Below are 26,025 nucleotides of genomic sequence, written 5' to 3'. Positions count from 1 at the left end.
CAAAGAAATGAAACTTGGGCGCACACCAGAGGGCCGCTATCAGGCTCCTTCAGGTGCCCAAATTTACCTCCTTTGCCGCAAATCGTGGCTTTTATAATGGGCGTGATATGCAGCAATCAAGGTAAATTTCGGTGCCTGGATATGCCAGAGTAGCGGTAGCAATTTGAAATATTGGTGCTGGGGCTTGTGGTAATTCAAATAGCTATTTGCATTTCCGCAATGCAATGCCACTATTTGCATTCTGCAATGCCGCTATTTGCATTTCCGCAATGCCACTAATAGCATTTACGCAAGCCCCGGCACCTGGGATTATTTCAAATCACTACCGTTAATCGGGTGCCTCCAGGTGCCGAAATTGACCTTGATTGCCACACATCACGGCTTTGCGGTAGAGGAAGAAGGAAAGCTTGGGGGGGGGGGGGGTTAGGGTTAGGCAGCACCAGTGGTGTTCTTAGGGTTGGGCACCACCTGGGGAGATCTTAGGGTTAGGTACCACCAGGGGCAGTCTTAGGGTTAGGCATCTGTAGTGGGAGGGTTCTGTATGAGAGTAGGGTTAGGTTTAGCCATAGTAAAATATTGGTAAATATTACTGATATTTTATGATGGAAATTCAGTAGTAGAATATTACTAATTTTAGGGAGATTTTACTAGCAGCAAACCCTGCGCCCTTTTTTCCAGTCACCTTTTTTCATGTATGCCTCTGCAACTACCACATAAATACTAAGAAGAATGATTGACTGCAGTCAGCTGAGAGATCGGAAGTGGAGATGAACTTATGACTTGGTTGATTGGAACCACTCACCAGCCTAAAGCCAATATTCCAGTCCTTGCGGTTCACTGCCCCTGATTCTGTGTTGCTGCTGCTGTCTGCACTTCGCCGCACTCTGTGACCGCTTTCATCAACCGGCACAAACTGTAGAGGGAAAGGCAGCGGCTCTTCGGCTTCACGTCTTCGCCTGCTTCCTGAGGTTGTTTCTAATAATCCGGAGCCGTTGTACTTATACAGGCTGTATAGGTTGTTTAGGACTTCTTTGTCCAGCTTGTCCAAAGCATCCTTAATAGAGTCATATCTGGAAGAGAGTCAGCTGTTATTCATTGAGTCAGAGGATAAAGGACGCTCCATCCATAAACACAAAAGTACGTTTTAAAGGACCACTCAAGGGAAAACTGTTTTTACTGATCACCTTGCCAAATGCCAATTTACTAAACCTATTACTACACTGAAAATTACAGACTAGTGAGGTAAATTACCGACTTGTGCTGTAAATGCCTCAAGAAATGACAAGAATTGCAATTCACAAAGATTAAAGCATTCGGTAAATCAAGCAAAAGAGTTTGGTATTTATTTCCAGCTCTGACCAGCAGATAACACACTTTCCATGCGGTAACATATTGACAGATGTAGCAGACAGCCAATAGGAAGAGCCACACAGCCATGCTTCTCACCCTGATTTGGCCAGATACCCTGGAGGGCGGGACTTCACTCCCACAGAGCAGGAGGAGAAGACTTTTATTTAAAAGGCTTTTCTGCATCCCTTCAGATGTGAATATCTGTATGCTCTTATACAGAAGAGCTCCCCCTGGTGGCTGCAGCACATCTAAAGGGATGCCGGGGACACACTTGACTGAAACCTTGACTCATGCATACAGATTCACAGCTCCCTTCCTGTCCAGCTGGTAAGTGAGACTTACCGAGCAGGGCTTGGTGAGTTAAAGCATGTTTGTTCTGTAAATTATCGCACTTCTACCGCATGAGGGAAATCTTAGTGAATTTGGGAAATGTGTCAAAAAGTGTCAAATACCGAATGCGGTATTTTACCGACCTAAATGATTTTACTGAACTGCCCTTAGTTTTGAGTTTTGAGAATTGAGGCCATTGTGTGTTATTATGAAGGTCCTGCAGGGCTTTCAGTTTAAGACCATATGGAAAGTGCTAATTGTAATTTCCAAACTCACCTGTATGGGTTGAGGGTGCACACTGTCACTGCTGGGAAGAGAAGTCTGTCCGAGTTGACATTGACATTAATGCTGACCGGGTAACTGAAATATTGCCCGAAGAGAAGACCAAATTGCCAGTACATAAGCCCAAAGGTGACCAGAAACAAGATCAACCAGAAGGCTGTTTTCATGCGGTTGTGTCGGGAACAAACCAGCCGGATGGCACCATGAATGGTTGTGTTGTTGCAGAAGAATTCAAAGAGTTCTCGGTAGGATGTATAGAACTCGATGAGACCTTCTTTCCCATTTTTTTCCTCCTCGCCCATCCTGGAGAGACAAAAACACAAATGCAGAACTGATGAAACGGTGATGTTCTAGATTATGCTTCATGGCCGAATCAGTCAGATATCTTTCATACAGTAAAGCACAGGTGTTCGACTCCAGTCCTCGAGAGCCATATCCATGCCAGTGTTTAGGATGAACTGAAAAATGGAGAAATGTGCACTACTAGATGAACCACACCTTTCTGATTCAGCACCATCAATCACCTTGAGCTGGTCCAAAAATGTGTGAGGACCTCGGCCCTTGAGGACTGGAGTTTGACATCCCTGCTGCAAATAGTAAAATATAGTTGTCTTCTCTTCGCACAGGGTTGGTTGAAGGGGGGACTGCAGTCATACATGTTCCTTTTATTTGACAGAATGTGGAAGGATTAGAATCTCTTCTAAGTTTTCATGTCTGTCTTGTTTCCAGCTGGAATGCTGGAACCTCCCCTCAGGTATAGGCCAACTGACAGGGTCATGAACTAGAGGAAGTGGGGGGAAAAAAAACTCACCAATGAAGGCAAATACTGAAAAAAAGAACATTTTATGTAACACTCTGTGACTTCTATCCCTACATCAGGGTCTTATAGCAACAAGTGAGCCGCAGAAAGGCTGTCAGCACTTATGGACTGTACATGGACTTCTGCAGTCCACCAGCAGATGTCTCTCCTCTTACTGGTAACTATTCAGTCTCTTCGGCTCACCTGCAGATGGAACTCAAAAACTTTCTGAACTAACACCTGACCAATGTGCAGCATATACAGTATAAGGCTGCCTCTGCTAGAATAGATCATTGTGCTGGTAGCTCTTGTGATTCTGGTCATCGGTCCTTGTTCTTTGTGCCTTGTTCCATGTATCCTGCTCTCTGCTACTTTTATTTGACTTTTGGTATCGATCACTTGTTTGTATGACTACTCTTAGGCTGCTTTCACAGTGGGACGTTAGAGGTGCACGTTAGTGCAGCCTGTAACGTTCCCCCAACGCACAGCAATGTAACACAAGTGGGCTGTTCACACTGCCCGCGTTGCGTTAACATGTAACGCTGCAAGTTGTAGTGAAAGTGCAGCATGCTGTGCGTTCTACTGTTTGCACATGCTCAGTGGGGGGCGGAGAGGAGACGGGGAGATGCCGCTACAGTAGCCACGCACATGGCTACTTAATATGCACTGCACTGGTGGCCGCTGATTGGCCGGCAGGACCACGTGATGCGGAGTGTCTCGCTCCGCATCACGTGGTCCCGCCGGCCAATCAGCGCCACTCTGGGAGACCTTATGCGGATAGAGCCGCCTAACGTGGCTCACTTTAACGTTCTCTCCCGCACCACCATGGGTTGCATTAGGGGCACGGTATACGACCATAACGTCCCCTAAAACGCAACGTCTTGGTGTGTAAGTAGCCTTATGCCTATTGTATATACAGTAAAATCTCATTATTATAAAATCTGGTATAGTAAACATTCTGGTATAGTAAACTATCTCTCCAGGTCCCGGCCAAGCTCCATTAAAAGTCTATGGGAGCAACGCCTGGTATAGTAATAATCATAATAATCGGAATATTTGTATAGCGCTTTTCTCCTGTCGGACTCAAAGCGCTCAAGAGCTGCAGCCACTGGGACGCGCTCAAGAGGCCACCCTGCAGTGTTAGGGAGTCTTGCCTTGAACTCCTTACTGAATAGATACTTGACCTAGCCAGGATTTGAACCCTGGTCTCTCATGTCAAAGGCAGAGCCCTTAACCTAGAGTGACCAGATTTTTGTAGTCTCAACCTGGGACAGGGTGGCGGGGGGGGGGGGGGGGGGGCAAAAATGGGGGACTGCTGCGCTAACCAACGTGGTGCAAGCGGCGCGCGCAACGCGCCCTGCCGAAAATGGGCGTGGCCATGACATTCTATGGGCGGAGCTAACCTAATGATGTAACAGCGAGGCATAAGAAAGCAGTGTTTACGCCGTGATGTGGTCAAACGAGGGTTCGCATCATGGGTGTGCAGAAACTGTGTGATGCTATTTAATAGTATACCGTAACCCCAAAGCAGCAAACATAGCCAACTATGACCATTAAATAATAAATGCAGTAACAGTTACCCCGGACACCACAAAATAAACGCAATGGGCAACATGTCAGCACAAAATAAACGTATTGCCTGCAACATGTCAGCACAAAATAAACGTATTGCCTGCAACATGTCAGCACAAAATAAACGCATTGCGGGCAATATATCAGCACAAAATGAACGCAATTGGGGCAAACATGTCAGCACAAAATAAACGCATTGCGGGCAACATTTCAGCACAAAATGAACGCAATGGGGCAAACATGTCAGCACAAAATATACGCATTGCGGGCAAACATGTCAGCACAAAATAAACGCACTGCGGGCAAACATGTCAGTACAAAATAAACGCATTGCGGGCAAACATGTCAGTACAAAATAAACGCATTGCGGGCAAACATGTCAGTACAAAATAAACGCATTGCGGGCAAACATGTCAGTACAAAATAAACGCACTGCGGGCAAACATGTCAGTACAAAATAAACGCATTAAAGGGCAACATGTCAGCACAAAAACGCAATGGGGGCAAACATGTCAGTACAAAAACGCAATGGGGCAAACATGTCAGTACAAAAACGCAATGGGGGCAAACATGTCAGCACAAATTAAACGCAATGGGGGCAAACATGCCAGCACAAATTAAACGCAATGGGGGCAAACATGTCAGCACAAATTAAACGCAATGGGGGCAAACATGTCAGCACAAATACGCAATGGGGGCAAACATGTCAGCACAAATACGCAATGGGGGCAAACATGTCATCACAAATACGCAATGGGGGCAAACATGTCAGCACAAATACGCAATGGGGGCAAACATGTCAGCACAAATACGCAATGGGGGCAAACATGTCAGCACAAAAACGCAATGGGGGCAAACATGTCAGCACAAATTAAACGCAATGGGGCAAACATGCCAGCACAAATTAAACGCAATGGGGCAAACATGTCAGCACAAATTAAACGCAATGGGGGCAAACATGTCAGCACAAATACGCAATGGGGGCAAACATGTCAGCACAAATACGCAATGGGGGCAACACATGTCAGCACAAATACGCAATGGGGGCAAACATGTCAGCACAAATTAAACGCAATGGGGCAAACATGTCAGCACAAATTAAACGCAATGGGGGCAAACATGTCAGCACAAATTAAACGCAATAGGGGCAAACATGTCAGCACAAATACGCAATGGGGGCAAACATGTCAGCACAAATACGCAATGGGGGCAAACATGTCAGCACAAAAACGCAATGGGAGCAAACATGTCAGCACAAATACGCAATGGGGGAAAACATGTCAGCACAAATACGCAATGGGGGCAAACATGTCAGCACAAAAACGCAATGGGGGCAAACATGTCAGCACAAATACGCAATGGGGGCAAACATGTCAGCACAAATACGCAATGGGGGCAAACATGTCAGCACAAATACGCAATGGGGGCAAACATGTCAGCACAAAAACGCAATGGGAGCAAACATGTCAGCACAAATACGCAATGGGGGCAAACATGTCAGCACAAATACGCAATGGGGGCAAACATGTCAGCACAAAAACGCAATGGGGGCAAACATGTCAGCACAAATACGCAATGGGGGCAAACATGTCAGCACAAATACGCAATGGAGGCAAACATGTCAGCACAAATTAAACGCAATGGGGCAAACATGTCAGCACAAATTAAACGCAATGGGGGCAAACATGTCAGCACAAATTAAACGCAATGGGGGCAAACATGTCAGCACAAATATGCAATGGGGGCAAACATGTCAGCACAAATACGCAATGGGGGCAAACATGTCAGCACAAATACGCAATGGGGGCAAACATGTCAGCACAAATACGCAATGGGGGCAAACATGTCAGCACAAATACGCAATGGGGGCAAACATGTCAGCACAAAAACGCAATGGGAGCAAACATGTCAGCACAAATACGCAATGGGGCAAACATGTCAGCACAAATACGCAATGGGGGCAAACATGTCAGCACAAAAACGCAATGGGGGCAAACATGTCAGCACAAATACGCAATGGGGGCAAACATGTCAGCACAAATACGCAATGGGGGCAAACATGTCAGCACAAATACGCAATGTGGGCACATTTCACCTGGAAAAAAAAAAGCATGTACTCACAGGTCCCCTCACGCAGCCGGCCTCTGGTGTGTGCAGCTCCTCCGGACGATCCTCCTTCAATCTCCCGCTCTCCTCTCAAAGGCAGAGCGGGGCTACGGGAAGATGGCGTCCGGAGGCGGAGCCCTGTACTGGAGACACAGTCTCCAGTATAGGGCTCCGCCTCCGGACGCCATCTTCCCGTAGCCCCGCTCTGCCTGTGCCTGCCGGAGGACAATGCAGGCTGCTGGAGCGGGGCTGTGGGGAATGAACTAGCGCAGCGTCTATGAGACGCTGCGGCTAGTTCATGTACGGTGACCAGAGTCCCGAGGCCGGGACGTCCCGCTGATGAAAGCGGGACGTTTCCCGGGACCTCATGCAGCCTGGGACAGCGCCCCCCGAAGGCGGGACGCGTCCCGGGTAAAGTTGGACGTATGGTCACCGTACTTAACCAGTACACTATCCAGCCACTGCGTAAACTCTGATATAATAAAACTTCTGTTTTTTGGCCCCTACCTGACGCTGACTCTGGCTATAGTAAACAGTGGGCGGGGCATGCAACATATGTCAGTGTGAAACCCATAGTCGGCTGCTCTCTTCAGGCTGGTTGCAGGTGAGGGGATGCATGATAACATTTATCATAATTGTCTGCATTTTGAAGAGAGGCTTCATGATTAGCTCAAGTGTGAGCAGAATGTTTAGCAAGACACGTGCTGCAAGTCCCACCCACGGAGGTATCGGAGCCACTCACAGGAAGCGAGTGGCTACCTCTATTCAGTGATGGCTGCCATTTTTAAGGAGCCCTGGATACTGTACCAGCAATTTGTCCAGCCTGGCTATGCAGCCCTAAGGTATACATAACCTTGTAGTCCACCAAATGTGCAAGTACTTGTACTGTACCTCCATTGGGAGGACAGAGTTGCTCCTTTGCAGCAGAGAATGTACCAGGGCATGCTGGGCCATTTCTACTACAATTTCTGATATAGTAAACTTCTGATGTAGTAAACCACTTTACCTGGTCCCTTGGAGTTTACTATAACAAGAATATACTGTATTTATCTGATCTTCTGGTTTTGACCCTTGCATGCTTGACCACTCGTTTGCCTTCTGGCTTAATCAACCCTTGTACACACATTGCATGAATATGGATTTGTATATATTTTTTCTGGGATCTGTGGTGCACGTGTGTTTTTTTTGATTCTGTGGTCACGAACGACATAAGACTGGTGAACCTTAAGGTGCGTACACACGCACTACGGCCGCCAATGACAGGTCCGTCAGACCCTCCCGCTGGGCGGACTTTCAGGTGACAGTAGCGCGTGTGTACGCACTGTCGGCAGACTGACAAGGCTGTTTCTGAAGGATCCGCCGGGCGGATTGCTCAGAAACAGCCTTATCAGTCCGCCGACAGTGCGTACACACGCGCTACTGTCGCCTGAAAGTCCGCCCAGCGGGAGGGTCTGACGGACCCGTCGTTGGCAGCCGTAGTGCGTGTGTACGCACCTTTACGCTAATGATTGCATCATTAAAGGACATCCAAGGTCAAAAATGGATGAGAAAAACAATTGTATCCATTCTTCTTTTCCTAAAAATGACTTTTTTTTTTTAGATATCCCACAGTTTTATTTTATATTTCAATCTAGTTTTTAAGTTTTTACTGTTTCATTGTCTCTGCTCAATGTCACCTTCATTGAAGTATGCTAGAGCTCAAATCTATGAATTATTGACCCTTTTTGTGTAGCAAGGTAAAGAGTCCATGCACAGGACCCACAATGTACACTTAATGTAACAGTTGCTGGAGTGCTCTAAGCTAATACAAAGTTGCAAGCATCCATAATGTAGAAAAAAGTGGCTTGACACATCCAGACTAAAACCTCAATTTATTACAAAATCAATTAAAAGTCCATACGTACAATCCAAAGGCACAATAAGATATGGAGAGAGGGTGAGCACGATTAAGAGTCCACAGCTGTTTCGCACCCATGTATGGGGCGCTTCTTCAGGACAACAAGCTCCCCCAGAAGACCTCCTTATATACCCTTTACTTACTAGATAGGCGACACACACAGACGCCAGGCGAGCACGCTGGTCCCCGCTGTAGAGAGACTTCCGGGACGCTAATGGGTTCCAACTTGCAGAAACCGGAAGACGTCATATACTACATGAGCCTATCAATGCGGCCATCAGCGGCTCGATTGATAAGGGGGAAACGTACCGTGTATCCCCAGCATTAGACAACTATCGGACAGATCCACATACACACGACTGCCTGGTAACCCCACACCACAATACCAACAGGAATTGAAGGAACTACTAGCTAGGGCCATCTCGGATGAAACTCTGGATAGGAAAGTGGCCAATAAACTTTACCCCCAATACCCCAGAAGTCTAGTCTGGTATTCTGTACCGAAAATATACAAGTCACGGGAGAAACCAACCACTTGGGAGGCCAATAGTGTCTGCTATTGGCTCCCTGACTGAATCTCTCTGAATGACTTTTGGCTAGAGGCTAGGTAAATATTTTGAGAGATTTGGCCAAACAGTGCTGTTTAAACAATTTAATTGTAGATCTAGAGGGGTAATTTATGGGCTGATTTGTCCCTGTCAGAGAAACTATGTTGGCTTGACAACCAAAATGATGGAGGAGTGTTACCAACAACATTGCAGGTCCCCGGGTAACCCCAATGCTTAAAGAGAGTCTGAAGCGAGAATAAATCTCACTTCAGAGCTCATAGTTAGCAGGGGCATGTGTGCCCCTGCTAAAACACCGCTATCCCGCGGCTTAACGGGGGTCCCTTCACCCCCAAATCCCCTCCGTACAGCGGGGGAGCGCTTCCGCATTGGGGCAGGGCTAACCACCGCAGCCCTGCCACACGCGCGTCTGTCAGACGCGTATCTCCGCCTCTCCCCCGCCCCTCTCAGTCTTCCTTCACTGAGAGGGGCGGGGGATAGGCGGCGATGCGCGTCTGATAGACGCGACTAGAGGCAGGGCTGCAGCCGTTAGCCCTGCCTCCAGGAAAAGAAAAATTCACGACCAAGTTTACGACCAAGTTTTGCGGGGGTGGGTTTGGGGGTGAAGGGACCCCCGTTTAGCCGCGGGATAGCGGCGTTTAAGCAGGGGCACACATGCCCCTGCTAACTATGAGCTCTGAAGCAAGATTTATTCTCGCTTCAGAGTCTCTTTAAGGGTGTCCCAGGATTATGCAACATATGAATGATGCACATGCAGGAGACTCTACAAAACTTAGATATTTTTGGGTTCGAGTTGGTGACCAGGGATAGGAGGGGTGGGAATTGGAAGAAGAAATTGCTGAGGAGGGAAAGTTATTGGATTTCTTTTTTCAATTCAACAGGATCCTTGGGTTTGAATGAGCGAAATTATTTGGACACACTAGACCCCATCTTGCTGCTCTTCCCCCTGTAATTTGTAGGTAGGTGCTGTTACATTGGGTCATGTCATACGTGTGAACGCTAACTTGCGCTCCGTGTGTGATCAACATTGTTTATTTAAATATCGAGGGGTTGCTGTGGTTACTATTATACACAGCGTTGTCTGTGTTCCCCTCCCATGTTTCCCTTCAGCCAATCAGCGCCCGCACTGAGGATGGTCCTTTGTCACTGAAGGTGTCATGATTCAGTGTAGACGCAATGGCGTCCGCCTTCCGCTTTGGCTGCATTGATAGGCTCATGTAGTATATGACGTCTTCCGGTTTCTGCAAGTTGGAACGCATTAGCGTCCCGGAAGTCTCTCTACAGCGGGGTCCAGCGTGCTCGTCCGGCATCTGTGTGTGTCGCCTATCTAGTAAGTATAGGGTATATAAGGACGTCTTCTGGGGGAGCTTGTTGTCCTGAAGAAGCGCCCCATACGTGGGTGCGAAACAGCTGTCGACTCTTAATCGTGCTCACCCTCTCTTCATGTCTTATTGTACCTTTGGATTGTACGTATGGACTTTTAATTGATTTTGTAATAAATTGAAATTTTAGTCTTGATATGCCAAGCCACTTTTTTCTACATTATGGATACTGACCCGTTTTGTCTCTTTCCTGCTCTCAAAAGCCATTTACTAATAAGAAAGTGTTTTATGGCTGTAATTACTTATCAGTAAGGGATATACTATTGTCTGACCCGGTCCCGACCCAGACAGAAACTGTCACTTGCATATGTGATGTTTAACTCTTTCTAGCAGAGAAAGAAAAAAGGAACACAGCCTAGTTATTTGTGTGCTAGGCACTGTACATACTCATGTCTATCTCATCATGTCACATGTCACCTCGGTTGACCTTTAAGGATGGCGGAAGTTCCATAGAATTTAGCAGAATCATTGTTTAATGATCTATACACACAGGCACCATTGAATTTAATTATTATTTTCCGATGCGATCTGTTTTATTTCAAAACAAACAAGCTTTGTCGTAAATTGGCAGTTTCTAACCGTCCTTTGCCGCTTTTTTGCGTAACGATAGTTATGTAAAGGTGGCTGTAAAGAACATTTGTCAAACTAGACAAAAACTTGCCGTGCTTATTGACCTTTAGGCTCCTGAAATGATTCCTGATTGGCTTTGTGGCGTAATGTACACTCAGATATTGAGTACTTGAAGTCTATAATTATTAATGACAAGATGTAATTGCACTAAAGTATTTTGGCTTCCAAAGCTAAATGCAGTTACTAATGAAAAAAAATGTCTGGATAAGTGTACATGTGGCAGTACTTACTGACATTGCAGAACAGAAGCCGAACGGCAGGAAAATGATGCTAATAGTTCTGAATCACCCCAGGCTGAGACTAAATTGTGTTCCTGTCTAATGCAATTAGTTATTATTATGATGATTTATACAAATATGTGCACTAGTCTTAAGCACTTGTGAAAAAAGGCTACACACACACCATTTTTTTCTTCCTCAAAAAACGTAAAAGTGCTTTCCACACAAAATAATACATAAAAAAAAAAATCAACATTACTTTTTTTTCATACCATACTTACCTCGCCGTCAGTTCCTCTCAGAAGCTCACCATTTTCTTCTTACATGGATCACTTCCAGTTCTTACAGAATTTTGCCAGAATTGAAATGTATCAGTTGCTGTCAGTTATAACTGAAAGGACAGCTGATGAGCAAGGTAATGACCATGTTTCCCTATGGCTCAAGTGGGTGATATTACAGTTTAACAGTGTGCTGACCAGGAACTGTTATGGGGTTATGTCTATTTTCAAAATGGAGGATGGAGAATTCCATTGATTACAGTGGACAAACAGGACGCAGGAGAGGAGAACGAGATTGAGGAGTAGACTACACAGAAGGTAAGTATGACTTGTGTATGTTTATTTTTACTTTTATTTTTCAGTTCAGGTTTCCTCTAATGCCTTCAAATCACTTTATGACTCATGTCCTGCTGTTCCCACACTTGATATCTAATAAAGGATAATGATAATAATTACTGGTGAAACCAAATGCATCAACTACCTGCCCTACTCTTTTACAATATTATGTCTATTACCACAGCTCAATTTTAAAAATCACACCTTGTCAATATTGCTTTACCACCTCGAACCGGTCAAAAGCTGAACTGAAGCACCATTGTAAGTAGCTGCTATTATCCCTATAAATAGTGTAATAACACATCCTGCCTCTCTATCACCTTCTGTTAATTAGCAACATGATGTAACTTGTGCCTGTGGGCTGGTTCACAACTATTAACATGCCTCCCTGCCCTACTGTTTACAGTCCAGAATTTTTTATTTTTTTGCTGAAGAACCCGTAACAGCTTCCAGGTCAACTCTCTGTTAACCAGTAATATCGCTTGAGTTATAGGGAAAAAGGGACATTACCTTGCACATCAGCTGTCCTTTCAGTTATAACTGACAGCAACTGATTTCACTTTCCTGAGAGACAAGATCTAGTCAGAATGGGAAGGAATCTTGTTAGAAGAAAATGGTGATCTTCTGAGCGGAACTGATGGGGAGGTGAGTATGTACTGTTCATTTGCAGATACATCAGGTGTTTATTTCAAATAATTTTACTTGGTTCAGGTTCACTTTAAAGGGACCAGCCTGGGGCTTCCTTAAGGCCTCTCGTACCTCGCCATCTCCCCGAGTGTCACCGGTCCCTGGCAATTCAGCCAGAAATCCTAGCCTGACCGAGTCGCGCTTCATTGTGCATGCGCAGCTGGTCGCACTCCTGTCCCTGGCGCAGGCCCAGGGAGGGAGGGCATGCGCGACTCGCCCAGGGTTTTGGGCTGAATTGCCAGGGACCAGAGCCACCCGGGGAGATGGCGAGGGACAAGCGGCCTTATGGGGGCTTAAGGAAGCCCCAGGTATGTATGGTACCTGAGATGCTTCGATCAGAAAAATTATTAAAAAATGATCGGAAAATCGATTGCAATTCAGATTGTACATGTTGGGAAATAATCGATCTGGCAGGTAAATTTGCCAGAAAATTGTATGGTGTGTACCTAGCATTAGATGTTCTGTTTCACTTAAGGCAGCTCAATGACATGTATTTATGCTTGCAAAAAAAGTCTATGTATCCCCCTTTGATAGTGCCTGTATATAGTTGTCTGGTCCACCATCTTGTGAGCAAACAGGATTGAAGCCGGACGAAGGCTGCACAGCCGAAAGCTTGCTTAATCTTATTGTTTATAGTTCACCAATAAATGGTATCATCCTGATTCAAAACGTCTTGCTCTTACAATGGAAAGACTAAGTGAACCTCTCTCATTTTTATCTGCTTTCAGGTGTGATTTTGAAATTGCCCACATCTGTTACTTGCCCCAGGTGAGTTTAAAGGACCGTCACATGCTTGAAACAGTCTTATTTATCCAAAATTTGAAAGGGTGCTAATAATTTTGTCCCATTTGCTTTTTTCCCTCCTTTTCTTTGTTCCAATACACACACAGGGAATAAACATGTGTACAGCAAAACGTGTTACTGCAATACTTTTCTGTGAGAAATACTTGATTTTCTGGAAACATTTCTGGGGTGCGAACAATTTTGGCCATGACTGTATAAAAAGTAAGCTAAACAAAGTAGTGCTTTTCTAAGCAAAATGAGGCAGTGGAAGGGGTTTATAAAGCATGCTGGCTGCTGTCGCTCGCTGATTTTTTTTCTTATTTTATTTTTTGTATTTTTTCTTCAGACTTGCCTTAAAGAGAACCCGAAGTGTGTTTAAAGAATGTTATCTGCATACAGAGGCTGGATCTGCCTATACAGCCCAGCCTCTGTTGCTATCCCAAACCCCACTAAAGTCCCCCTGCACTCTGCAATCCCTCATAAATCACAGCCGTGCTGTGAGGCTGTGTTTACATCTGTAGTGTCAGTCTCAGCTGCTCCCCCGCCTCCTGCATAGCTCTGGTCCCTGCCCCCGTCCCTTCCCTCCAATCAGCAGGAGGGGAAGGGATGCAGGCGGGGACCGGAGTTCTGCAGGAGGCGGGGAGAGCAGCAGACTGACACTATAGAGATAAACACAGCCAGCTCTGACAAGCTGTTTGTCAGCAGCGTGGCTGTGATTTATGAGGGATTGCAGAGTGCAGAGGGACCTTATGGGGGTTTGGGATAGCAACAGAGGCTGGGCTGTATAGGCAGATCCATCCTCTGTATGCAGATAATATTCTTCAAGCCCACCTCGGGTTCTCTTTAACTGCTTACGCACCGAAGCAGTATGAATCTACGTCCAGCAGGTGGTGCTGCGTCTCTGACTGGATGTAGATTCTATTGCTTCGTTATTCCGCGTCCCCGCCGGTACGCCGATCTCACCACTCTTTCTATGCCGCAATTCTGTCACCCTGCTTTCTTTATGATGGCAGAGCCCTGTGAATCACTCAGGAGCTGCTTTCATTGGCTCCTGACTGCGTGATCATGGAGAGCCAATCACATTGGCTCACATTGATAGACAGCGTCAGCAGCCAATGAAAGCAGCTCCTGATTGGCTGACAGTGCTCTGCCCTCTGAGAGGGGCTTGCGGCAATGAGACCAGCGTAGTGACCGTCGAGAGCAGTGGGTATGTCCGACGATTCGTCAGTATGCTGCGGTTTTTGGTACCAGCAGTCTCTGGTCCTTAAAGGGAACCTTAACTGAACGGTGGGTAAAGAGTTTTACTTACCAGGGGCTATTACCAGCCCCCTGCAGCAGTCCTGTGCCCTCGGCGCCGCTCTGGAATCCTCTGGTCCCCCGCTGTCACTTAGTTTCGTTTTTGACGACTCACCAGTCGCCGGCCGCCATGCGTATTATTGGACGCATTCACCAATGCAATTAGCGCTATTGCGGACCGCAACGCGTACAAAAATACGCGTTGCCGCATTCCGCACGCGTAGATATGCGGCAACGCGTATTTTTGTACGCGTTGCGGTCCGCAATAGCGCTAATTGCATTGGTGAATGCGTCCAATAATACGCATGGCGGCCGGCGACTGGTGAGTCGTCAAAAACAAAACTAAGTGACAGCGGGGGACCAGAGGATTCCAGAGCGGCGCCGAGGGCACAGGACTGCTGCAGGGGGCTGGTAATAGCCCCTGGTAAGTAAAACTCTTTACCCCCCGTTCAGTTAAGGTTCCCTTAGGTTCCCGAGGGCCAGAGACTGCTGGCACGGAAGTGGTTAATTATGTCTCAAATGTGTAGTCTGTATAGTAGTGAAGGCCTTGGGAGGACAGGAAGGTCACCTAGTGTGGAGCCCAGAGATTTCTGAATATGGCCTTGTACAGGTGACAGTGTTACATAATCTACACTGGAATGTATATTATAACATCTTCTCACTGTTGTTTTGTTGTTCTTGGCGGTTTCTGCTCATGCCTGGCTGCTCGATTCTGAAAAGAAACCTCTGTTTATTACTTGGTTTCCTGACTAGAATACACAACATATAGGTATATATAGGTGCATTTATCTCTTCAGATGTTTTGTGGGCATCACTCCCAGTTCCTGCTCTCTTATGATGATATCATAAGTTATTTTGATGTAAGCCAGCATTGCTAAGGACAAGGTTTCCCTTTAATTATCGTTTTGATACAATTGGTTTGTCTGCCCTAGCACATGTTTAATAAAGTTTCTTTCCCTTTCGTCATGGCTTCACTGCTACCATGACAACAAGCGGAGGTTGGCTTAAAACCTTCCGCGTTGCGTGCACGCGTCATCTGACGAAGGCACAGAGCGCCGAAACGCGTAATGACGATGCACGCCTATTGATTCACAGCCACGCCCATCCCGACAGCGAGACGGCTCTCCCCAATCACCGGGTCCCGCGCTGCTGGCCACAGTGCGCTGCTGCCGCCCTGCCTGGGATTATAAGCGGTTGGCTTCACCGCTGAGAAGCGTTTTAACACTGAACTTTTGTGAGTACAACATTTAATTCACTAATAAAAACAAACATAGGTAATGCACTATTGTGCGCTCCATTTCTTTTTATAGATATTTTGATGTAAGACTTTATTTCTGTTTCTTACTTTTTATATCTGTTCGTATCATTCTCTGCCTTTCCTCAATATGATTTTAGTAACATTCATTCAGTTGGATGCATTAGTCAGAACCGGCCTATTCACTCTGTCCAGCAGAAAACTTGTGTTTATAATGATGTGTCTGTAGTTTTATTTCATGTTTTTTCTGATTATCTGACTTAAGCTGGGTTCACATTATAATGGATGCAGAACTGTGACAGATTTGAAGAACGTGTACAGTGATAAGCCTGGTAGGAGGAAACAATGTCCATTCTCATAGGCATTCGAGCTAAGCGCTTTAAAGGGAACCTAAACTGAGAAGGATATGGCGTTTTCCTTTTAAATAATACCAGTTGCCTGACTCTCCTGCTGATCCTGTGTCTTTAATGCTGGGCATACACGGCACGACGCTACCTTATCAATCGAGCCGCTGATGGCTCAATTGATAATATCCGACGTGTCCAATCACCACGGGGATCGATTCCGCGCTCGATACCTGCGGGCGGACAATATCGGCGAATGGAGCGGAAGATAAGCGCTGGCGGGGACGAGCGGGAATCGATTCGGGTGCATGCACGGACGAGTGGGCACGCGGCAGGGACGCGGCGGGAGTCGATCCGGTGGCTAATCGGCCGCCGGATCGACCCGTGTATCCCCAGAATAATACTTTTAGCCACAGCCCCTGAACAAGCATAGAGATCAGGTGCTCTGACTGAATGCAGACTGGATTAGCTGCATGCTTGTTTCAGGTGTGTGATTCAGCCACTGCTGCAGCCAAAGAGATCAGCAGGACTGCCAGGCAACTGGTATTATTTAACAGGAAACATCCATATCCCTCTCGGTTTAGGTGCACTTTAAAGGAAACCAGAGCTGGAATAAAGTAAGGTTTTATACATACCTGGGCCTTCCTCCAGTCCCATGCACACGGATCGCCCCCACGCCGCCGTCCTCAGTCCTCTTCATCTTCTGTACCGGGTCCTGTTACTTTCTCCAGTCAAGGCCAGTCTGATGCAAGTGAAGTGCGTTATTTACGTATCTCTCCAGCAGCCGCCGGAGAGTTTGGTAGAGGGCGCACTTCTGTTACACAGAATGGCAGCGCCTGGAGGAAGTAACGAGACCCGGTACAGAAGACGAAGAAGACTGAGGACGGCGGCGTGGGAGCGATCGGAGCGGATGTGGCTGGAGGAAGCCCCAGGTATGTATAAAACCTTTACATTATTCCAGCTCTGGTACACTTTAAGCGCTATTTATTCAATTAAAAAGTATCCCTCTATGAGAGCACTCCTCCCGCTTTTTTCTTTCTTTTCTTTCTTTCTTTTTTTTTATTTTGCATACCACAAATCTGATTGTTCAGCTGCATCCATCAAGAGTGACACTCTGGAACTTTACTAGACTTGTTTTGTAAGCTAAAGGGCTCGTTTCCACTGTTGCGGTGCGGAATCGCCTGAATTCCACCGCAGAAGAAATCGCATGCGGCTGCGTTTCCGCCTGCGGATTTAGCCGCGATTTCGCATGGCAAGGAGCCAGGCGAATTTAACCATGTCACTGCCTGAGTAAAGCTCCATAGCAAACCATGCGAAATCGCGGGGAAATCCGCATGACAAAGCCGCATGCGATTTCCCTATTAAATGCATTAGCGGCGATTCGCCCGCATTCCTCCCGCATGCGAAATCTGACGGCTCTGCCGTGCAGATTTCTGCCGCACCGAAAAACACTCCCGCCGCCGCACAAGTGGAAACAGCCCCATCCACTTACATTGACTATGCGAATCCGCATGCAGTGCCCGCATGCGGATTCGCTATAGTGGAAACGAGCCCAAAGTCTACGGACATTGATATCCATTTGCCAGTGCGCAGACTGCTGCTGTAGATTTCAGTTAATGTATTACTTTTTTGAAAGTGTATATGGCTTTCTTCCTGTTAGGTTTCATATGCAACTTTTGTTTATACTTTATTTTTATGTATATTTTTAGACACCTGCTGTTATTGAATAAAAAAATCCCTCTGTAGACCAAACACAATTGCCTTTGTAGTTACTGTTTGCCTAAGGGCCTTTTTCCACTAGCCTGCGATTTGCGATTTGCTGCTGATCGCAAATCGCAAGGTACATTAAACTAATGGAAACTGCAGCAGCAATTTCCATTAGTGCGATCCGATTGCGATGCGATTTTGGTCAAAGCGCAATCGTCGTCCTGCCGCGTTTTGTATGCGATTGAGCTGGACTATAATGAGTATAGTAGCTCAATCGCAATCGCAATCGCATGGTGGAAATTGAAACGCGATTGCGATCGCGATCGGAATCGCGATCGCAATCGCGATCGCATTCCATAGTGGAAAAGAGCCCTTAGGAAGTTAGCAAACAGCTTATGGCATGCTTTGTTTTTGGTGCTAATTAAACCTGACCCATTAGCTTGTGTGACTCATTGCAGGAGGTATTTGGGTTCCTCCTAAGCTGTTTCCAGCATCATTGTAGCCAGCATTCAGTGGCAATAGGAAATACAGAACGTGAATGCAACTGGGCCCTTGCACTAGACAAGACAAATAACATTTATATTGCGCTTTTCTCCTTGCGGAATCAAAGCACTTGAGCTGCAGCTACTAAAGCGCGCTCAGTAGGCAGTAGCAGTGTTAGGGTGTCTTGCCCAAGGATTCCTTGCTGGCTTACTGAACAGGGAGATCCAAGATTTGAACCCTGATCTCCTGTGTCAGAGGAAGTGCCCTTAACCAGTACACTATCCACTATGCTTGCTATTGCAATAACGATCACCTCTGTGTGTGCTTTGTTTTTGAATGTAGTAGTCATTAACCTGCTGTTTCCCACTCCTGACTTATCGTACACTGGGACTGTCCTTGGAAAGAATTTGGTGCTCTGTATCATTCCATATTATATGAACACTATTGGGGGACCATAGTAAACTTCCCAGTGGGCCTTGTTTCTGTGTAGCCACACCTCTGTCTCAGTCACTATCCCTGCAACACTTGACTTTCATGTTATAATTCTCTTCAAATGCCTATAGCTGTGCCACCCTCCTTCCTTCCATTTACAGAAGCTGCACCCATCAGAATCAATGTGCAATAGTTAAATTTTCCATGTGTATAAGCTCCATTTGTCATGTGATTTGTTGTCTCACTCTTTCATGTAAAGCCCCTCTGTTGTGGTACTCTTCGGTTTGTACTCTTCGTACTCCAATCGCACTCCATTCATGTACATCAAGTCCCGTCATACGTGTGCCAACTGCAGTGGCGTACCAGTAGGGGTGCAGGCATGATTCGTGCCATGGGTGCCACAGCGTGGGAGCCATGCCTGCTCCGATACAGCATCCCATCTATGTCACCTCTACAGAAATCTAGTCTTGACGATACTCAAAACCATTCCTACTATTACAATCACCAAGTTAACGGTGTCTGTAGCTGCTCTGTATTCCTATTTCCAGTGCCTGGACATGGAGTATTTATTCCTCACTTCATCTGAAATGAAGAAGTTGCTTGTTCTAGCAGTGAAATGTCTTCTAGAATATAAAAAAATGACAGCATCATAGAAAATGCAAGTCCTGTTTCTTATCCATGCTAATACAGTAGCAAGATAAAGTATGTGAACCGTTTGAACTTATACAGATTTCTGCACAAATTGGTCATAAAATGTGATCTGATCTTCATCTAAGTCCCAACAATAAACAAATCACAGTCTGCTTAAAGAGAATCTGTACTGTCCGATTTTTACAATAAAAAAAACATACCAATCGAGTCACTGTGATCTCCTGGATCCCTCTTTGCTGTTTCCGCCAATCCCCGCCGCAATCCCGGCTTTTAATCGACAGTTCTAGGCAGTGTTTAGAAACAAAAAACATGGCCGCTAACCAGGAAGTGATGTATGTGTATGTATGTATATATATATATATATATATATATAATGTTACAGTATACTACAAGTTTTTAGTAGTAGTAGTATATTACTACTTTATTAGTAGTACATTTTCTGCACTCCACTCAGTTTATCAACCGAAGAGTACCACAACAGAGGCAGCTCCCTCCCCCCTCAGACAAACTGCAATTGAGGGCAGAGAGCTGTCTGTGACTAACAAACAAAGCACACACACAGAGCCTGCAGGTGGCGTGGAGAGGGGGCATGCATAACTTGTCCCTATCACAGCAGAGGCAGTGCATTCCTCTCTGGGTCAACAAAGCTTGACAAAGAAAAGAAGATTAGATACATTACATAGACAGTGCAACTAGAAAAGGCTGCAGTAATCCAGACCACATTAGAACAGGTATAGGAACTTATAGGATAGAAGAAATAAGGCTGAAAATTTTATTACAGAGTCTCTTTAAACTAATACCACACAAATAATTAAATGTTTCCATGTTTTTATTGAACACACCATGTAAACATTCACAGTGCAGGTGGAAAAAAGTATGTGAACCCATAGTCTGACAATTCCAAGAGCTAATTGAAGTGGGGTGTCAGTCAGCTGGAGTACATTCAGTGAGATAAGATTGGAGGTGTTTGTTACAGATGCCCTGCCCTATAAAAAAACACACCAGTTTTGGGTTTGCTTTTCCTAAGAAGCATTGCCTGATGTGAATGATGCCTCACACAAAAGAGCTCTCAGAAGACCTACGATTAAGAATTGTTGACTTGCATAAAGCTGGAAAGGGGTATAAAAGTATCCCCAAAGGCCTTGCAGTTCATAATTCCATGGTAAGACAAATTGTCTATAAATGGAGAAAGTTCAGCACTGCTGCTTCTCCCCCTAGGAGTGGCCGTCCTGTAAAGATGACTGCAAGAGCACAGCGCTGAATGCTCAATGAGATGAAGAAGAATCCTAGAGTGTCAGCTAAAGACTTACAAAAGTCTCTGGCATATGCTAACATACATGTTAGTGAATCTTCGATACGGAAAACACTAAACGAATGGAGTTCATGGGAGGATACCATAGAGGAAGCCACTGCTGCCCCCCCAAAAAACATTGCTGCACAGTACTGGCAAAATATTCTGTGGACAAATTAAACCAAAGTTGAGTTGTTTGGAAGGAACACACAACACTAGGTGAGGAGAAAAAGAGGCACAGCACACCAACATCAAAACATGCTAACTCACTGCTAGACCCACTGCAATCTGGATTTCGGCCTGCCCACTCAACCGAAACAGCTCTCACCAAAGTGGTCAATGACCTTGCCTTAGCTAAAGCTGAAGGTAAATACTCCATTCTTCTCCTCCTTGACCTTTCAGCAGCTTTTGACACAGTAGACCATCCCCTACTCCTCCAGTCCCTCCAGTCCATGGGCATTCACCACCTCGCCCTGACCTGGCTTTTATCCTACCTCTCCAACCGCTCCTTCACGACCTCCTTCAATGAGTCCTCATCCACCCCTAACCTCCTCTTAGTGGGAGTCCCCCAAGGCTCGGTCCTTGGCCCCCTACTGTTCTCCCTATACACATACACATCCTCCATTGGCAAGGTTATGTCCTCCATGGGTTATAACTATCATTTGTATGCAGTTGATACCCAGATCTACCTCCACACCCCTGACATATGCACCACTACCATGGACAAGGCCCTCAAAACTTACCTTTTCACTTTGGCCTACCACTCCTCACCATTGCTCTAAACCGGCAGCTGAACTCTGGTCCCTACCTTTTGTGACCCTACCTCTCCCTCCAGATTGTAAGCCTTTGGGCAGGGTCTTCCTCCTTTTGTGTCCTACCTGATCATGCACCTCCATTACTGTGCATCCATGCTATGCATTTGAGTGAACTCAACTTGCCTAATCTCCATGCTCCCATCCAGTGACTAAGCATTACCCTGCAGTGGCGTTCCTATCATTGGGCGCAGGGGGGCGTGGCGCACCGGGTGATGGACAGGCAAGGGGGTGTCGCCAAGCCCCCCTGGCCCCTACAGCGGCAGAGCAGGAAGAAGGGGGAAGAAACGCTAGAAGGAGAGGCTTGAGGGCAGCGGCGGGGAGGGGGGCCAGAACACCCCCCTCCCTCACCTGGGTCCCCTCCTTCTGCTCTCTCCCCCTCCAGAATAGCGGCAGCAAGGAGGCGCGGTGGGCGGACGGAGGATTACTCACCTTACTTCTGCGTTCCAAGCGCAGGCAGCGTCCCCTCGTCACAGGTCTCCGCCTTCAATGCCGCCCACTGTGCTTCCTTCAATCAGGAAGCACAGTGGGCGGCATTAAAGGCGGAGACCTGTGACGAGGGGACGCTGCGTTCCAGCGCTTGGAACGCGGAAGTGAGGTGAGTAATCCTCCGTCTGCCCACCGCGCCTCCTTGCTGCCGCTATTCTGGAGGGGGAGAGAGCAGAAGGAGGGGACCCAGGTGAGGGAGGGGGGTGTTCTGGCCCCCCTCCCCGCCGCTGCCCTCAAGCCTCTCCTTCTAGCGTTTCTTCCCCTCCTGGAGTCCACTGGGGGCAACTATGCTGGCTACAAAGGGGGCAACTATGCTGGCTACAAAGGGGGCAACTATGCTGGCTACAAAGGGGGCAACTATGCTGGCTACAAAGGGGGCAACTATGCTGGCTGCACTGGGGGCAACTATGCTGGCTACAAAGGGGGCAACTATGCTGGCTACACTGGGGGGTCAACTATGCTGGCTACAAAGGGGGCAGCTATGCTGGCTACAAAGGGGGCAACTATGCTGGCTGCACTGGGGGCAACTATGCTGGCTACAAAGGGGGCAACTATGCTGGCTACACTGGGGGGGCAACTATGCTGGCTACACTGGGGGCAACTATGCTGGCTACACTGGGGCCAACTATGCTGGCTACAAAGGGGGCAACTATGCTAGCTACACTGGTGGCAACTATGCTGGCAACAAAGGGGGCATCTATGCTGGCTACACTGGGGGCAACTATGCTGGCTACACTGGGGGCAACTATGCTGGCTACACTGGGGGCAACTATGCTGGCTACAAAGGGGGCAACTATGCTGGCTGCACTGGGGGCAACTATGCTGGCTACAAAGGGGGCAACTATGCTGGCTACACTGGGGGGGCAACTATGCTGGCTACAAAGGGGGCAACTATGCTGGCTACAAAGGGGGCAACTATGCTGGCTGCACTGGGGGCAACTATGCTGGCTACAAAGGGGGCAACTATGCTGGCTACACTGGGGGGGCAACTATGCTGGCTACACTGGGGGCAACTATGCTGGCTACACTGGGGCCAACTATGCTGGCTACAAAGGGGGCAACTATGCTAGCTACACTGGTGGCAACTATGCTGGCAACAAAGGGGGCATATATGCTGGCTACACTGGGGGCAACTATGCTGGCTACACTGGGGGCAACTATGCTGGCTACACTGGGGGCAACTATGCTGGCTACAAAGGGGGCAATTATGCTAGCTACACTGGGGGCAACTATGCTGGCTACAAAGGGGGCATCTATGCTGGCTACAAAGGGGGCAACTATGCTGGCTACAAAGGGGGCAACTATGCTGGCTACAAAGGGGGCAACTATGCTGGCTACAAAGGGGGCATCTATGCTGGCTACAAAGGGGGCAACTATGCTGGCTACAAAGGGGGCAACTATGCTGGCTGCACTGGGGGCAACTATGCTGGCTACAAAGGGGGCAACTATGCTGGCTACACTGGGGGCAACTATGCTGGCTACACTGGGGGCAACTATGCTGGCTACATGGGGGGCAACTATGCTGGCTACAAAGGGGGCAACTATGCTGGCTACAAAGGGGGCAACTATGCTAGCTACACTGGGGGCAACTATGCTAGCTACACTGGGGCAACTATGCTGGCTACACGGGGGGCAACTATGCTGGCTACAAAGGGGGCAACTATGCTGGCTACAAAGGGGGCAACTATGCTAGCTACACTGGGGGCAACTATGCTAGCTACACTGGGGCAACTATGCTGGCTACACTGGGGGCAACTATGCTGGCTACACTGGGGGCAACTATGCTGGCTACACGGGGGGCAACTATGCTGGCTACAAAGGGGGCAACTATGCTGGCTACACTGGGGGCAACTATGCTAGCTACACTGGGGGCAACTATGCTAGCTACAAAGGGGGCAACTATGCTAGCTACACTGGGGGCAACTATGCTAGCTACACTGGGGCAACTATGCTGGCTACAAAGGGGGCAACTATGCTGGCTACACTGGGGGCAACTATGCTAGCTACACTGGGGGCAACTATGCTAGCTACACTGGGGCAACTATGCTGGCTACAAAGGGGGCAACTATGCTGGCTACACTGGGGGCAACTATGCTGGCTACAAAGGGGGCAACTCTGCTGGCTACAAAGGGGGCAACTATGCTGGCTACACTGGGGGCAACTATGCTGGCTACACTGGGGGCAAGTATACTAGGGCAACTATATTACCTATACTGGGGCAACTATAATAGCTACCTATACTGGGGCAACTATACTACAGACAACTATACTGGGGTGGGGGCAACTATAATAGCTACCTATACTGGTGACAACTATGCTAGCTAACTATACTTGGGGCAATTTTAATACATATACTGGGGCAACTATATTACCTATACTAGGGGCACCTATAACTGGCATTACCTGCCGTGGCACACGTAGTTTGCTGCACTCGGTCCTTTTTTATGCTAGCTACACTGGTGGCAACTATGCTGGCAACAAAGGGGGCATATATGCTGGCTACACTGGGGGCAACTATGCTGGCTACACTGGGGGCAACTATGCTGGCTACACTGGGGGCAACTATGCTGGCTACAAAGGGGGCAATTATGCTAGCTACACTGGGGGCAACTATGCTGGCTACAAAGGGGGCATCTATGCTGGCTACAAAGGGGGCAACTATGCTGGCTACAAAGGGGGCAACTATGCTGGCTACAAAGGGGGCAACTATGCTGGCTACAAAGGGGGCATCTATGCTGGCTACAAAGGGGGCAACTATGCTGGCTACAAAGGGGGCAACTATGCTGGCTGCACTGGGGGCAACTATGCTGGCTACAAAGGGGGCAACTATGCTGGCTACACTGGGGGCAACTATGCTGGCTACACTGGGGGCAACTATGCTGGCTACACGGGGGGCAACTATGCTGGCTACAAAGGGGGCAACTATGCTGGCTACAAAGGGGGCAACTATGCTAGCTACACTGGGGGCAACTATGCTAGCTACACTGGGGCAACTATGCTGGCTACAAAGGGGGCAACTATGCTGGCTACACTGGGGGCAACTATGCTAGCTACACTGGGGGCAACTATGCTAGCTACACTGGGGCAACTATGCTGGCTACAAAGGGGGCAACTATGCTGGCTACACTGGGGGCAACTATGCTGGCTACAAAGGGGGCAACTCTGCTGGCTACAAAGGGGGCAACTATGCTGGCTACACTGGGGGCAACTATGCTGGCTACACTGGGGGCAAGTATACTAGGGCAACTATATTACCTATACTGGGGCAACTATAATAGCTACCTATACTGGGGCAACTATACTACAGACAACTATACTGGGGTGGGGGCAACTATAATAGCTACCTATACTGGTGACAACTATGCTAGCTAACTATACTTGGGGCAATTTTAATACATATACTGGGGCAACTATATTACCTATACTAGGGGCACCTATAACTGGCATTACCTGCCGTGGCACACGTAGTTTGCTGCACTCGGTCCTTTTTTTTTGGGGGGGGGGGGGGGGTGTCTTATAATACCCAGCACCGGGTGTCAAATGGCCTAGGTACGCCACTGTTACCCTGTACTCATACTGTGCTGCGTGATCTGGTTTTTCTTGTTTTCCTGTATTGTGGTATTGCTGTATGTCACCCCTAAATATTAAACTAATGTCCATCGCTGCGTAATATATTGGCGCTTTATAAATACAATAAATAAACTATGAAGTATGGTGTTGGGTGCCTCATGCTCAGCAGAAGATGGGTGTTGCAACAGTACAATGACCCAAAGCATTGAAGTAAATCAACAACAGAATGGCTGAAACAGAAGAAAATACACCTTCTGGAGTGGCCCAGTCAGAGTCCTGACTTCAACCCAATTGAGATGATGTGGTATGATCTCAAGAATGTGATTTACACCAGACATCCCAAGAATATTGCTGAACTAAAACAGTTCTGTGAAAAGGAATGTTCAAGAATTACCCCTGAGGGCTCGTTTCCACCATAGCGAATCCGCATGCAGCGCCGACATGCGGATTCGCTTGGTACATTGAAGTGGCCGGGGCTG

General features: G+C 47.4%; 2 protein-coding genes across 3 annotated transcripts in view; one reads left to right on the top strand and one right to left on the bottom strand.

The window, feature by feature from the left end:
* LTBR (lymphotoxin beta receptor) overlaps positions 1-26,025 on the top strand; it is a 390,915-nt gene that overhangs the window by 177,935 nt on the left and 186,955 nt on the right. The gene's annotated exons all lie outside the window — the stretch shown is intronic.
* SCNN1A (sodium channel epithelial 1 subunit alpha) overlaps positions 1-26,025 on the bottom strand; it is a 137,149-nt gene that overhangs the window by 76,327 nt on the left and 34,797 nt on the right. Inside the window, exons 2-3 of the mRNA XM_068258495.1 lie at positions 1,957-2,265; positions 803-1,070 (exon numbers count right to left, since the gene is read on the bottom strand). Coding sequence (XP_068114596.1) covers positions 803-1,070; positions 1,957-2,264 — 576 coding nt within the window. The 5' untranslated portion in view covers position 2,265. The remainder of the gene's footprint in view (positions 1-802; positions 1,071-1,956; positions 2,266-26,025) is intronic.

This window comes from Hyperolius riggenbachi, chromosome 10, assembly GCF_040937935.1.
Source record: "Hyperolius riggenbachi isolate aHypRig1 chromosome 10, aHypRig1.pri, whole genome shotgun sequence".
NCBI lineage: Eukaryota > Metazoa > Chordata > Amphibia > Anura > Hyperoliidae > Hyperolius > Hyperolius riggenbachi.
This window is presented reverse-complemented; position numbering and strand designations above follow the sequence as displayed.